This window comes from Taudactylus pleione, unplaced genomic scaffold (assembly GCF_031769625.1).
Source record: "Taudactylus pleione unplaced genomic scaffold, aTauple2 ptg000043l, whole genome shotgun sequence".
Lineage (NCBI taxonomy): Eukaryota > Metazoa > Chordata > Amphibia > Anura > Myobatrachidae > Taudactylus > Taudactylus pleione.
The window spans coordinates 7,910,158-7,927,002 of NW_028284445.1; the positions used below are offsets into that span (position 1 = coordinate 7,910,158).

General features: G+C 43.6%; 1 protein-coding gene across 2 annotated transcripts in view; it reads left to right on the forward strand.

Moving 5' to 3' along the window:
• Positions 1–446: 446 nt before the first annotated feature.
• The window catches only part of STARD13 (StAR related lipid transfer domain containing 13), a 382,223-nt gene continuing 365,824 nt past the window's right edge, over positions 447–16,845 (forward strand). Inside the window, exon 1 of one of the 2 annotated variants that reach the window (XM_088460227.1) lies at positions 447–517. In XM_088460227.1, the coding sequence (XP_088316353.1) occupies positions 491–517 (27 nt within the window). In that variant the 5' untranslated portion in view covers positions 447–490. The remainder of the gene's footprint in view (positions 518–16,845) is intronic. The other variant, XM_088460230.1, reaches the window with a different exon arrangement.

The window sequence follows — 16,845 nt, forward strand, 5'->3', positions numbered from 1 at the left end:
TGGGAATTTGATGGAACCTGAAAATGATATGAGAAGCCTGTTACCTATGAGAGAGAGCAACACGACAGCCCCTGAGCCACTGATCTGGCTAGGCGATGTTTCAGTCTCCAGAAATTTTCATAGTGACGCACAAAGTCAACAGATGTCACCTACATCATTTCAACAAGTCAACAGCTTTAGCAGGACACATAACGTTAGAGTTATTAAGCATAAACCAAGTGCAATCACCTTCCCTGATATCTCAGTTGATGTTATATGTGACGCAGACGTTCTGGACAATGATACCTCAGAAGAAAGGGATTCTGCTGATGGCGATGAAGAAGACTGTGAGGAAGATGATGTTTTTACAGATCTGCCACGTCTTAAATATACTTTTACCAGTATTAAAAGGCGGAGTTCCCACCCTAGAAGCCCAAATGGCAAAATATTAATCGATCCTACAGATATTTACCAAGTATTGACCAACAAACATTGGGATAATGGCATTAATATGGATGAAGAAAGAAAAAATTTGATGGTAAGACATTTTCCTTCAATATTTAAACTTTAGAGGGGCTTTTCACCTTCCTTATATATATATATATAATTATATATATATATATATATATATATATATATATATATTTAACCACCCCACACTGGTTGGTCCATTCACTGTTGGTTCATCCTCTGGGACCATTGCTGTTTGCACAAATCAGCAAGGCCCCAGTATGTACAATTAGTGAGGACCTGTGCTGGCCAGCTTTCGCAATGATCTATAAGGAGCCCCAACCAAAGTGCTTATGCAGTGAGAGCAAGTGGTTTAGGAAGGTGGAAAATCCCTTCAGAGGATTAAATGGTATGGTGTTTGCAGATATATGGATATACCACATACAAATGTGTCCACGTATACAAGTCGCCTCGGTAGCGCCGAGCGTCTTTTGTGCGACTTTTTATCTTCAAATGCGTCTTATTTACAAAGCGATGCGGTCAGGACTGCTATCGCAGTGACTACGCAGACTTATCGCAGAGTGATTGACAGGAAATACCGTTTGGGGGTGGTGACTGGGGGCTGTTCGGCGAAACGCAGGTGTGCCAGTGCGTTTGAACGCCGTTAAAGGGGTGTGCATACATTAGCCACTGCGATGCCATATGCAGCTTGTGTACTCACAGCGTGCAACGAGGTTAGCAATTCCTGAGTAAGGTCAGAGCTTGTGCAAGTGTGCGTGAGGCTGCGATGGTACTCGATGTTACTGATGATTTTGCAGTCTTGCTGTGCATTATGGATGTGTGTAAGTTAAAGGGGGCGTCCTTATGTTAGGCTGCGTATGTCATTGCGATTGCAATCATTAGCATATCTACGCAGTGAGACTGCGTGTGTAATCGCTATTGCAATCGCAATAGCGATCCTTACTGAATTAGGCCCATAGTTAGATGCTGGAGTTAATTAATTTATGGTTATTCGACATTTTCATTCGAAAAGTAAATGGTACAGTTGACATTTCAGTTTTTCTTCTGAGTACATTGTAAATACATAATTACATGTTTACTTTTATAATTATGGATAACAAAACCATAAAGTAGTAACACGAATATATTCAAAATTAATTATTAAACCAGTTTATTTTACACTTCTTAACAAATTGGCAATAATAAGAATCCAGCTGCTGAACGATTCCTGCATGGACATTTAACTCTCTTCCATCCATCAGCACAATAAAAGCACAACGAAATTTCATTTTGACAGACCACAATATATTGTTTAAATCGCACAATGGGATTTCCAAGATAGGTGTTATTATATGATGTCTGTGTCTTGTGCCAAGAGATTAGATAAATTCACTGACACATCCAAGTTTATGATACATATTATCTCCCATGCCTTTAGGGGGACGTATGTTTTTATTAACTTATAAGAAATAGCAAAACTTCTTTAATCTTACTACAAGGCGTGAATGATAGCCTACCTGGCTCCAGAATCTTGGCTCTATTACAATTATTGGAATAGTAGCAGATTTCACACATCTCTTGCAGAATGGGGAAGTTATTATACACAACTGGCAAGTGAAGGATTGAGATGCATGCCATATAACTGTGGGGTATTCGTTCTTAATGTCGACATTCAGAATGCCGACATGGTCTGAATGTTGACATTGACAAAGTGTCGACATTCAGTATATCAACATTCACAATGTAGACACTGACAGAATGTCAGAATAACACAATGTCGACAGATCTTTTTCACAATTGCAGGGTTAGGATTGGGCTGTGATTATGGTTAGGGTCAGGCAGTATTAAGGATACTCTCCTCACCAATGTAAATCTGTATGGTCTACATGCCGATTATCAACATATGTGGTGAATTCTCAATGACCAATGATAATACTCACAGTAGACCAATGACAGCGGCTGTAAACAGCAACATCATCTGCAATCTAACTATCAGTGTTACGCTGGATGTACACTAGACAATATGTCATCCGATCCCGCGGAGCGGATCGACATATCTGGTACATCCTCTAGTGTGTATCCATGATATGCGCGCTCCGATAGGTCATCAACGACATCCCCCGTCGGCTCTACTGTAGGGGATGTCGCCAACAATGCCATGCTGCAGAGTGCTCGTTCCTCCCCCATCGGATCCCAGCATCGGGGTACCGTTACCCGCATCGTCTGGCTGTGTACGCATCGTCTGATGTGTGCCCAGCTTTATAACGTGTGATTCACATGATGTTACTGACAGCAATTGTTTGATTAAATAAACTATGATTAAGTTGCAATTTTAGGAAGGATTGGCAATGCCATCTTTAGGTTGTTATGGGAAAACGCTAGCTATGCCAGCTGTGATCTCCTTCAGGATGGTCAAGATGGCTATTTCTATCCCTAAAGCCATGTAGTAAATTAAATATGCTATGTACATTGGTAAAATAGCCACTGACCCTGCACTATTTAGTTTCATTCACTGACGCACAGTTTTAGCGCCAAGTCCTCTTTTGGTCAATCCTCCCCTTTTTTATAGCTCCATGTGTCCTACTTCCAGTATGTCCCATCTGTGTATAATATAAATATAATGCATTCCCTACTGCAGATTATATGGATATAAAAGTCACAGATGTGTTCTGTGACCACATAAAAACCAGAGGCTATAGGCTGGGTACTTTTATACAGGTTACACATATCCAAGGTGACTTTTACTATGCCTATATTTTACCTTAAGGTTATGCTATTCTTTATACACAAATTTTCATGATATAATACTTCAGTTATGAAATCAGAATTCACCAATTAAGGAATGACACCAGAATGACATAGGATTTACGCTCAACTCCGATGTATACCGATCAGCGCATGCGCAGGATCAGTACTGCGCTAGTGCCAATCTCTGTCTGCGACAACAGTCTCGGTGCCCTCTAAGCCATGTCAATCATGCTGCAGCAGTTTGGGGGTGGGGCTGGGGAAGCGATGGGGAGCGTTTGGCAAATTGGGGATTGTTGCCAACGTTTTGTAGGCCTGACGAGGCCAGGGACTGCTTCTTCCGATACAGATTTCCAGGCATCGGGTGGGGATTTCTGGCGGCCATTCTGAGTAAGTTTAGGCTTACTTAGATGGCCGATGTCAGCCCATTGGTGATTCCATGCTGCGTCGTCAGACTCCGCACTCAGATCTGCAGTGCCAGCAGTAGGCATCTTTTGCATTCAGACACCTTCTATGGGATTACCATATTTTCAATGCAAACCACATCCAAATTATAATCAGGCAAAATCAAATATAATTTACAGGAGATTATTCATATGTCACCATCACTTGTGCATTATGATAAACATAAATAATGTAACCTCTAATTGAAGATGCACATAGATTTCCTGTGATGGGAGGCATGTGTGCTCCCAATACTCCTGCTGCCTCACTCCAAGCACAAGTGGAAACGGGTAATATACTGTAAGAAAGAATATTATTAATGTGTCTTCTTTACAAATTGCCAGTGGCCATTCTAAAACAAATCCTAAAATGATGGAACGAAGGTGACTGCAACTTGTAATTCCTCAGTGGCCTTTAGTAATTGAGAATGATAGATAATGGTCTGCACACAATCAGGGTTTTTTCTTATTGATTAATGTTTAATAGGAGTTGTAGCACTTTACTCGATAATATTCTTATTTGCATCAATCCTGATGACTTGTTTATTCTTCAATGTTTTGGGCTTTATGTTAATTGAAGCAGCGTTGTGTCATGCTCCTATTACTATAAGGACAGCTGTGATGTTTCTTTATTTTCCAAATTATATAATCGCTACATAATGGGGGTGCAAATGTGATAGGAGGCTGTACTTTGCACTAAGTATTTCCGATTTGCAAACCATGCGCATGCAGTAAGTAAAACTGCAATGGTCAGAGAAAGAGCCTGCACAGATGTCCCATAAGTCTGCTCTGCAGCCCATGAACCCTTAACGCAAGTATGTTAGGCTGCACTCTACTGTTTTCTAGCATCAAGTGACCCCTCCTTCCACCAGGATTATGCAATACGTTCCACATACCCTGTAATGCGCACACATGCCTGGGCACAATTCCCCTGTAACCATACTTACCAACTCTCCTGGAAGGAATTTAAAGGGACCCTCCTCTCCTTCTGACAGTTGGCCAGTCTCCCACCACCGTCCATTTCTAAACTGGAGGCCTTGATGACACGCATGCAGCGCCATGCTCATCGGTTTCCCATGCAGCACACACCGCCAGGGCCATCTCTTCCATTGGGCTTGTTGGGCAGTTGCCCAAGGGCCTGAAGCTTGTAGGGGCGCACCAACCTGCCCCCTGCAGCCCAGCCACTTGGTAAATCTGTGATATTTTTATAAGCCAGCCGCCGGTGCACTGTATTCTGATCTAACCTTCCTCAGCCCCCCCCCAATCCCCCCGTACCCCACGGTGACGAGTACTCACCCAGTTTCACTTCATCCGCCTGCTTCAGACAGAGTCTCTCTGCATGTGTGGGAGGTCTGATGGGTATGCAGGAGGATTTAATTTTATTGACCATTTACATTATTTCCCGTGAATGGATGGGTAGGGGCCCCAGTGCATTGCTTTGCCCAGGACCCACATTGCTGTTAAGACAACCCTGCACACCATGTAAAGCTGCATACATCCCATGTAATGCAGCACATTCTTGGGCACAGATCCTCTGAAATGCAGCACACATGCCCTGTAATGCAACCCACATGCCCTGCAATGAAGCACACATGCCCTGTAATGCAACCCACATGTCCTGCAATGAAGCACACATGCCCTGTAATGCAACCCACATGCCCTGCAATGAAGCACACATCTCCAGTACAACAGCACATCTCCAGTACATCCAAATTACCTGTAATTCTTCAAACAGCATTGGGCACATGCTGAGTAGTTATTTTGTCAACATTCACAATGTCGACAGTCAGAATGTCGACAGTGTAATGCCATCCAGAGAATGCAGACACAGCAGTAATGTTATTTCAAGCCTTTAACTGTGTCTGCATAATAATATTAAATATGATGATAAAGCCGACATGATTAAAATACTTGGAATAACATTACTGCTGTGTCAGCATTTTCTGGTCTACATTACACTGCCCACATTCTTATTGCCGACATTGTGAATGTCAGCAGATCATACCTATCCTGGGCACACAGCCACTCGTACTGTATTGCCATCAATGCACTGGGCAACAGCAGCCATTATTGTCTAGCACACTTCCCTCTTATTATTCTCCCCAATGTTTCCTCCTCGGCGGTCGGAGAGTATGGGCAGGAATGGAAAGATGGTAAATGGGTCATATTTATTCTAAGAAGGAGATCACTATCAGTGGTTCATGTTCTCTGTTTCTTCTTATAACTACTGTACATTTGCAAATCAACATTTTATAGTCATTGTGATACATCGCTGTTACCGAAAAAGGTTAAACAATTTATATACTGTAGATTTGAAAATCAACTTTTAATGCAACAAAAAAAAAAAAAGATTTGAAAATCCTACAAACTAAGCTAAGTGTTTGGCCCGTTTTCACCATTAGTTTCCCATCCTCAGTGTGTTAGGGGAAAGAAGGTTTCTGCAAATGCTACCATGTCACGTATAGTATGTATGACTGCCCAAGCACCAAACTTACAGACAAAGGGGAAGATTTCTCAAACCTTTCACAGAGGTGTTGGTCATTGTAACCAATAAGATCCTAGCTATCATTTTATAGAATGTACTAGACAAATGTTGGCTTGATTCTGATTGGTGGCTTCAGAAAACACCTCCACTTTTACTCTTTAGAAGGTTTCATGAATCTCCCCCAAAGAACCTATGGGGCATATTCAATTGGGGGCGAGAAAAGCAAAAATCTGGCACCTGCAAGGTTTGTACTGCAGGTGCTGGTTTTTTGCTATTCAATTAGGTGCGTGTTTTTTACTATTTTGAGCCCCGGGACTTTTTTATTCTCGCACCTCCGGAGCAAGTGTGTCTTTTTTTTTTTCTAAAATCGTTAATTTTAGGAAAAATCTGTGGGACTTGTTCTGGGACCCTGGCGGCACCCCCCCTGAGGACTAATTAAGCAATTGGAAGTTTCAAATTTGCTTAATTAGTCCTTAATTACTTACTTTCTGCAGCGCTGTCTTCTGCATCCAGCGTCGGAAGCCGGGTCTTCTGCAGCAGGGGGAGTATGTCAGTGTGTGTGAGTGTTTGTTAGTGATTGTAAGTGTGTATGAGTGAGTCTGTATGTATGACCCCCGTTGTGTGTGCCCCCCCCCGTGTCTGTGTGCCCCCCCATAATGGGCGGTGGGAGAAGTGCATCTTCCAGCAGCCCTTGCTCCTCCCACCAGCCCCTGGAGCCTCCCAGCAGCTGCCAGGACTCCCAGCAGCCCCCTCTCCAGTGAGAAGATGGAGAGGAGGCCACCGGGAGACCACCGGAGACCCCCGGGCAGGTAAGTGTAGAATTTATTTATTTTTTCACGCGGTACAGGGTTTTCAGCTCTGAAAACCCAGCAACCACTTTTTTATAATTGTATACCGCGGGTATCGGGAGCGCGCATACCCACGGTAATCCAAAATTGGGCGCAAGGTTTTTTACGTTGCTAATCCTTGCGCCCAATTTAATGTCTCAGGGTGAGAAGATACAATGGGCAGCTCAAGTTCAAATGTCAATCAGCTGAATGTTGATTACATTCAAACGAGCTCCTTCTGTTAAGGCCCCCATACATCAGAGATTGATTGCAGCAATCGTGCAATTTGCAATCAATTGTGTATAAAAATCTTTCCCTTTTTCAATCGATTGCGGATTGCAGAATTGCCACAATCGATTGAAAAAGGGAAGGATTTTTATACACAATTGATTGCAAATTGCACAGTTGCTGCAATCAATCTCTGATGTATGGGGACCTTTACACCAGAAAGCTGAGGTGACTGTGGGGAGAATCTCTAATACTGTTGTGATCCAAGGCATGGGACCTTGGATGTTCTGCTAGCTGAGAGTGGGGGTGAGATCCTTGTAGCTACTGGTGGATATCTCCTTTAAATATGTTTCCTCTTTGAAAGAAAAATGTTGTACTTCCTGTTGGTTGGTTGGTTGGTTAGCATTGAATACCACACAGTGGGCCTGTCTCAGCATGGATCGCTATGCAACAGCGTATGCTGATCGGTCAATGGTGCGTACTGCGTATGTAGCGCAGTGCATGTGCATGAGTTCGCATTGCGATCACTCAAACAGAATGAAAGCCATCGCAGAGTGAGTGACAGGCTGTGAGCGTTTGGAGGAGCAGTCAGAGAAACACAGGCGTGGCTGTCCGTTTGAACGCCGTTTCCTGGGCGTGCATAAATTAGCCACTGAGACGGCTTCAGTACTCGCTGCGTTCAACAAGACTCTCAGTTTCTGCGGCAGTTCAGACCTGCTGTAATTGTGCGTGAGGAGCCGATGTTACTGATGTATACGCAGAATTGCAAGGTATTACAGATGTGAGACAGCGGTAGTGGGTGTCTCTATGCTGGCTGTGCTATGGCTTTGCGATTCCATTCATTAGCATATTTTCACAGGAGACCCCCGTGTGTAATCGCTGCTGCGATCGCATTAGCGATCCATGCTGAATCAGACCCGTGTTTACAGATGTACACTACATTTTATTCAGTCACTTCTGTTATATTGTCTCCCACGCTGATGGAAGACAGTGGGAAGGTGATATTGTCAGGTGAAGCTCCGGTTCAATTGTGGAGGAAGCTGAATTGAGTTGGAAAGCAATAAGGGTTTGGTTGATCGATTAACTGCCAGCATTCTGCACAGTCATAACAGGCAATAGTGAGAAATGTCAGCACCATCTGGAAAACAGCAGTGGCAAACGCAGGATTTTTAAGGGGGGGTTTCCATAATAAATATATATATACAGTCAGGTGCATAAATATTGGGACATTGACAGAGGCCCTGATTCAGAGCCGGACGCTCTGAATCAGGGCCGTCCTATTTAAATTTGGAGCAGCCTTTGGACGCTCGCATAGCCATGGGTTACCACCCACAGCTTACGCGAGCGTTCACGATGATGGTCGCGATGGTCAAGACCCTGGAGTGATTTTGGCTCTATCAGACCCAAAATCGCTCCCCCTGACATCATTAGTGATGTCAGTGGGGCCGGACCCAGATGGTAGGCGTTCCCATGGCAATGCCTCCGTCTGGCAGCCACACCCCCGGCACGCCCACCAAAGGGGGCATGCTGTCACTTACCATCGACAGCACGCCCCCTTTGGTGCGAGATCCGGAGCGACAGCTTGGCTGTCGCTATCCGGGTCTCGCGCGCATGACGGAGCTCCCTCCGTCGTGCGCATGCGCATTTGGGTACCGTCGACCCACTTGCGAGCGTCCTGCGCTCGTGAGCGGGTCTGAATGAGACCCAGAATTCCATATTTTGGCCTCTATTCACCACCACAACGGCTTTGAAATGAAACAAACAAGATGTGCTTTAACTGCAGACTTTCAGATTTAATTTGAGGGTAATTGCATCCAAATCAGGTGAATGGTGTAGGAATTACAACGGTTTCTATATGTGCGTCCCACTTTTTAAGGGGCCAAAAGTAATGGGACAAACTAAACAATCCTAAATCTAACTTTCACTTTTTAATACTTTGTTGCAAATCCTTTGCAGGCAATTACAGCCTGAAGTCTGGAACGCATAGACATTACCAGACGCTGGGTTTCATCCCTGGTGATGCTCTGCCAGGCCTCTACTGCAAATGTCTTCAGTTCCTGCTTGTTCTTGGGGCATTTTCCCTTCAGTTTTGTCTTCATCAAGTGAAATGCATGCTCAATCGGATTCAGGTCAGGGGATTGACTTGGCCATTGCATAACATTCCACTTTTTAGCCTTAAAAACTCTTTGGTTGCTTTTGCAGTATGCGTCGGGTCATTGTCCATCTGCACTGTGAAGCGCCGTCCAATGAGTTCTGAAGCATTTGACTGAATATGAGCATATAATATTGCCCAAAACACTTCAGAATTAATTCTGCTGCTTTTGTCAGCAGTCACATCATCAATAAATACAAGGGAACCAGTTCCATTGGCAGCCATACATGCCCACGCCATGACACTACCACCACCATGCTCCACTGATGAGGTGGTATGTTTTGGATTATGAGCAGTTCCTTTCCTTCTCCATATTCTCTTCCCATCACTCTGGTATAAGTTGATCTTTGTCTCATCTGTCCATAGGATGTTGTTCTAGAACTGTAATGGCTTTTTTAGATGTTGTTTGGCAAACTCTAATCTGGTCTTTCTGTTTTTGAGGCTCACCATTGGATTACATCTTGTGGTGAACCCTCTATATTCACTCTTGTGAAGTCTTCTCTTGATTGTTGACTTTAACACATATACACCTACCTCCTGGAGAGTGTTCTTGATTTGGCCAACTGTTGTGAAGGGGTTTTTCTTCACCAGGGAAATAATTCTTCTGTCATCCACTACAGTTGTTTTCCGTGGTCTTCCGGTGTTGCTGAGCTCTCCGGTGCATTCTTTCTTTTTAAGAATGTTCCAAACAGTTGATTTGGCCACACCTAATGTTTTTGCTATCTCTCTGATGGGTTTTTTTTTATTTTTCAGCCTAACAATGGCTTGCTTCACTGATAGTGACAGCTCTTTGGATCTCATATTGAGAGTCGACAGCAACTGATTCCAGATGCAAATGTCACACCTAAAATCAACTCCAGACCTTTTACCTGCTTAATTGATAATGAAATAACGAGGGAATAGCCCACACCTGTCCATGAAATAGCTTTTGAGTTGATAGTCCCATTACTTTTGGCCCCTTAAAAAGTGGGAGGTACACATAGAAACCGTTGTAATTCCTACACTGTTCACCTGATTTGGATGTAATTACCCTCAAATTAAATCTGAAAGTCTGTAGTTAAAGCACATCTAGTTTGTTTCATTTCAAAGCCACTGTGGTGGTGAACAGAGGCCAAAATATGAAAATTCTGTCAATGTCCCAATATTTATGCACCTGACTGTGTATATGTGTACACACAATCCAGATAGGCGGCACTCCACGCAAGTATAAAACACACAGGGATGTGAATCAATCCTATCTGGATTTTATACTTGGAGACAACCACAATTGTCTTTCTGTGGAGGGCACCTGCTGTATTATTTGTCTATTTTTGGGGGTGCCACCTGTGGACATTATATATATATATATATATATATACATACACACACACACACACACACACACAGCATACATACTGTACTGTACACACAAGCTTGCATGCATTCACACATAGCATACATACACACACAAATAGCAAACATGCACACGGCATCAGTGGCGTAACTTCATCCCAGGTGCCCGGAGGCAAGATAAATGTTGGTGCCCCCCCCAAACTAAAATGTACCACTCCCCAGCACCTATGCTAGCCCCAGCTGCCGCCGCCCCCCTTATGCAGTTCCTTTTATATAATGCCCCCAGTAGTGGTCCGCCTATGTAGTGCTCCCCAGTAATGGTCCCCCTATGCAGTACATCCAGTAATGAGCCCCCGGTAGTTGCCCCCAGTAGTGAGGCCCCTTGTAGTTGCCCCCAGTAGTGAGCCCTCGGTAGTTGCCCCCAGTAGTGATGGCCCCCACCGCGCGCACACACACACACAAAAAAAAAAACACTTACCTTTATCCCCGCTCCAGTGCTGCTGCCGTCCATCCCTGGTGTCTGCTCCTCGGCACTATGGGAGTGACGTCATTACGTCACTCCCATAGTGCACTGCGGGACCCGGAAGACGGAGCTCACTCCTGAGCTCCGTCCCCGGCGTCCGCTCCTCGGCACTATGGGAGTGACGTTATGACGTCACTCCCATAGTACACTGCGGGACCCGGAAAATGGAGGGTGCAGGGGTGCGAACGCACCCCTTGCACCCTCCGTAGTTACGCCAATGGAGGTGGAGCGCCGATCAGCGGCGCTCCTTCTCCATGCAGCTCTCGGGGCAATGGAGCCAGGTGCCCCCTTCAGGGCTGACGCCCGGCGGCAAATGACTCCATTGTCTCCAGGAGTTCCACCACTGCACAGCATACATACAAACATTCATTCACACATAGCATACAAACATTCATTCACACATAGCATACATACATACATACATTCATTCACACATAGCATACATACACACACAGCAAACATACATACATTCATTCACACATAGCATACATACATACACACACGCACACATAGCAAACATACACACAGCATACATACAAACATTCATTCACACATAGCATACATACACAGACACACACACACACACACACACACACATAGCATACATACACACACTCATAGCAAACATACACACAGCATACATACATACATACATTCATTCACACATAGCATACATACACACACACATAGCAAACATACACACAGCATACATACATTCATTCACACATAGCAAACATACACACACACACAGCAAACATACACAAAGCATACATACATACATTCACACATAGCATACATACACACACACATAGCAAACATACACACAGCATACATACATTCATTCACACATAGCATACATACACACACACACATAGCATACATACACACACACACAGCAAACATACACACAGCATACATACATACATTCATTCACACATAGCATACACACACACACACACATACAGCATATAGTACTTACATAAACCCAGGGCTGAGGAGGAGGAGCTCACCGCCGCGGCTACCCTAGCAGATAGTATGCTGCACATGCGCCTCAGCTCCCTCGACCATCCGTATCTTCTGTATCCAGTGAAGAGAGCTCTTCCGATCAGAGCTCTCTGCCTGAGGAGCTGCTGCACATGTGTGGCAGCTCCAATCGCGGCCGCGGGTGGCCCGCTGACTCTGCAGAGTCAAGATTGTCTCCGTGTTTAAAAAAAAAATTGATTCGTCTGAGGGGGTTTCTGTGTGCTCGGAAACCCCTCCTGCGTGCGCTACAGAACAGTATCTTAGATGGGATTTTTACGATCTTGTAGATGGATGCAATCATTGGGCCATATTCCGTTAGCTGCCATAACCCATTTGCAGTGTAAATGTGACTTTTTACGGGTGATGCAAATTTTAAGCTATTCGATTTGCGCGCAAGTTAATGCGCTTTAATTCTCCATAGGTTTTAACACATTTTTTTGCGACCCCCTGAGCAGGTGAGAAGTTGGGGAAAATCCCTGATTTATAGATGGATGGATTTGCAGAGCCGCACACAAGTGGTTGTGCAAATACGACCATCTCTGATGCAGATGCAGAAGGAGGTGTCAGACACCTATCTGCTGCATTTGCGATCCCAGCACTGCAACCGATGTCACTGGCTGCGATCACCATCGTGACCAGGTTGCTCCTTTGGTCAGGCTGTGGGAGCTGAAGCTTCCCGCAGCCTAACCAGGTGCTAGTCACATAAGAGGCCAGGAATCTGCGTCCGCCAACGCAGACCCTGGCCTCCTACCTCCCGAAAACTGAGGGCGACATGCCCCTATTTTCATGAATGGGTGCCACCCATGTCCCTGCTCCGCTCCCCAAATGCATGTTGCAGCTTGGGGGGCTCTGCGAGCGAGATCGCAAGACCCTTTCGGCACATGCGCAGAACATGTCCTGCGCAGGCGCAGACCCTCAACATCGGAGATGTACGTTCATCATCAGATAAATGTACGTCTCTGAATCAGGCCTTTGGTTCAGAACCCTCCCTAATGATTAAGGCACTTAGAAGTTTTTAATTAGCTTAATTTGTCCAATAATGTCATTTTTGGGGTGAAATTCTGCAAAATAATTGGTTAGGATGTTGTACAGGTATAAAGGGGTGCTGCATGAATGGGACAGTTGTTTTTATGCTTGTAGGTGGGACTTACAGGTGTATTTTATCAGATTTATAAAGTGGCTTAAAATGACACAAATATCTACTTAGAAGAATTTTTATACACCCCAAACTTATTTATGAGCATTCACTTTGCAGAAAAACACTTGTTTTCTATCATTTGTTCACAAAAAATGCATATAACAGCCATTTGACACAGGTTAAGAGCCACAAATACTTTGCTTTTGGCCACTAACAGACCTCTATACTGTTAACCAATATTTTACCCCTTTTACACCGGAGCTAAAACCCGGGTTTTTAACTCGGGCAGCTCCCTGGTGTAAAAGGGGAGAGGGTTGGATCGCCGCGTCGAGTGACCCGGCAATCCAACCAAGGTAACAAGCAGGGTTTAACACGGGCGTAGCCCGTGAAACCCTGCTGTGAGAACAGCGCACTCCGGGTCACGAAGACCTGGAGTGCGCTGCTAGCCGGCCAATTGGTCCGGCTTCAGTGGCGCTTGGAGATGACATCATCTCCAAGCGACCACTTTCATTCCGCAAAAGCCGGATCTATGCAGACCCGACTCCGGTGTGAGTGGCGCCGACTCGGGAATATCTCGAGTCGGCGCCGGCAAAATTCCGGGTCTGATCCGGATAGGAACTTTATTCCAACTCCAGGGTCAGACCCGGAATTTAAGTGGAAAAGGGGTATCAGTTAGCATTTTTGGGGGTACAGGCTGATTTCCCAATTTTCACATTCACTTAACGTGGGTAATACCAGCAAGAATTAGTGCACAAACGCCGGAATAAGCCTTTTCCAATTGAATTGGGCATTAAGCAGGAGCACATATACAAAAATTACCGGGCAACATGCGTATTAATTTAACACGTGGTAACAATTTTTTTTTTATTGTAGCTAATTCAATTCGGCCCATAGACGTCAAACAAGTACACTTGTGATTTTGTGCTAGACCCATAGCCAGTTCCTGCGCCAGCTCCTAATCCACTGTCTGCCTGGCAATGCATCGGGATATTTATCTTTACGTTTAAGGACTGGTTACACCTGGTTATAGATCATGCAACAAGCAGTCATGAAAGTTCATTGTACAGTATACTAATGGGTATGAAGTCCCGGCAGTTCATATCCCGACATCGGCAGCCCGAAGGGAGAAGATCCTGACAGGTATCTCTACCTCTCTACCCCCCCCCCCACAACCCTCCCTTAGTGGCGCCTGACCCTAACCCCCCTCCCTAGTGAATCTGCTTCTAACTTACATTTTATAGGCTGTGTTTAAGAAATGATAGTTTGGAGCTGATTGGTTGGTGATATATATTTCACAATTTTATCTTACATCTTGCTTTGATACATATGCCCCTTAGAACAATGGTACACTGACACTTGGAGTCCCCAAAAATTTATGCAATAAATAAATGATTTTAGGATCAGCTGTCTCTGCACTGGAGCAATGTTGAATATCTCAGGTGAATTTGTTTCCACCGCTGCTACTGAAATTATTGGGGGCCACCCCCGTCCTAGAGGTTGAAGGCTGGCCAGCGCGCTGGTATTGCACAGGCTGCCTGGTACCCACCACTAAATTACAATGACAAGGAGCTGTTTGAAAGAAAAAGAAAAGTTTGTGAGACTCGTGGGTGCACTCTTGAGTGAAACTAAAAGAAGAGAGGGGAGGCTGGACTGTCATAATGCTGATGTTTACATCATAAAAAATAACTTTTATTGGTATACTTAAAAAAACAAAGAATATGTTATAATCCAATAGTTAAAAATAAAGATATAGTGTATATAGTAAAGAAGAAAATGTGAATTAAAATGTTACTGATAAGGCTGCTGGGTGATTTAATAATTATCCAGACGTATTATCTGGGTTTATTTATACAAGGGATAAATACTTCTGCTCACTATTTTCTAGCTTGAATTTAGCTGTTACCTGGAGCAGAGTTAATATGTTGTGTTATGTATCATTGGCAACATTCCTTTGCCTCTTGATACAATGTAATAATAGTTACTCTGGTGGATATTTCAGTTGTCTCAAAGTTCATTATTCTGCAGTGAATGTAAATCTGCCTGTAAATATTTTAATAATAAACGAAGGAATGACCAACTTCGCCTATTATTCAGTATATTTTTTTGTTTGTTGGTACACAACATATGCTTAACCCTTGGTTTGAAATAAATATCAAATGTAGTATTCTAAAATAATTTAGTGTAATTGAATACTTCAGTCATGAGTTCTCTATAATTACTTAATTGTGCCTACAAATCATGTTATTTAATTGTGGCACTCCAATACCATACCTTCATATATATCGTACCATTGGTGATAGTATTTTTACCTGTGATTGTAATCATATTATGTGTCCCCAATGTTTGACTCGTGTGTATAACCCAAAATAAGCCACATGTGATTTGAAACAGGACCAAACCTGTTTTTCCAATATCCAGTTATTAGGAAACAGGATTGATAGATATTAACTAGTAGAACTCTGCAGTTTTCACCACGATAATAAAGCAGTTTATTTGTTCTAAATTTATCATCAATCTCTTTCAATACTGCTTAATACAAGGCTGGTAGTAATAACAATGTGTGGGTTATTATACAGAAACATCAGCATTATGACAGTCCAGCCTCCCCTCTCTTCTTTTAGTTTCACCCAAGAGTGCACCCACGAATCTCACAAACTTTTCTTTTTCTTTCAAACAGTGTATATTATGTGAGCAGGGTAGCACCATTTCCATCATTCCTTTCCATAAAAATAGGAAAGGATAAGTATAATTAGGAATTGGTGAATAACCACAACAAATAATTAAAAGGATGGGTGAAGATTTTTCAAGATACAATTTAAATTATTAGGATCAGTGCGGATTCTTGCTACATTCTTTAACCTAAATGACAAGGAGCTGTCCAATATCTACAATAGCTATAAAGTTTGAAATCTTTGTATTCCTGTCGATTTGTGAAATTATATTTCCATTATTTTGAATTACGTTATGTTTTGTAATTATATTGTGTTACAAATGCTTCCCACCACCCCCTTTGTATTTCTTTTTCTTTTTTTTCTGTACCCACCTTAATTTACCATGTTCTTGAAAAATCTTAACAAAAATGATTGGAAAAAAAAACTTCCCTAATTGTACAAATTTAAATTCTTTTATTACATGAGTAATACATTATTAATACATATAAAAATAAACTAAAACAATGATGAGCATATAGCCACTTCGGAATCGGTATGAAATACCGCCGGCCGCATGGTTCGATTCCCGGCAGCGCCTGGCTGACAAAAGCAGAGTTCCCGGCAGCGGAAGCCCAACAGCGCTGGAAATCCTGATTGTCGATAGGTAAGTACTTACTAACCTAAACCCTAACCCTCCTTAGGGGTGCCTAACCCTAACCTCCTCCCCAAGTGCCTAACCCTAATCCCCCCTCTAAGTGCCTAACCCCCCTTCCCCGCTGCCTAACCCTAAGTCCCCCCGGGGGCGTGCCTAACCCTTAGTCCCCCCCGTGTGCCCTAAACCTAACCCTCCCCCCCCCCCGCGGCTGCCC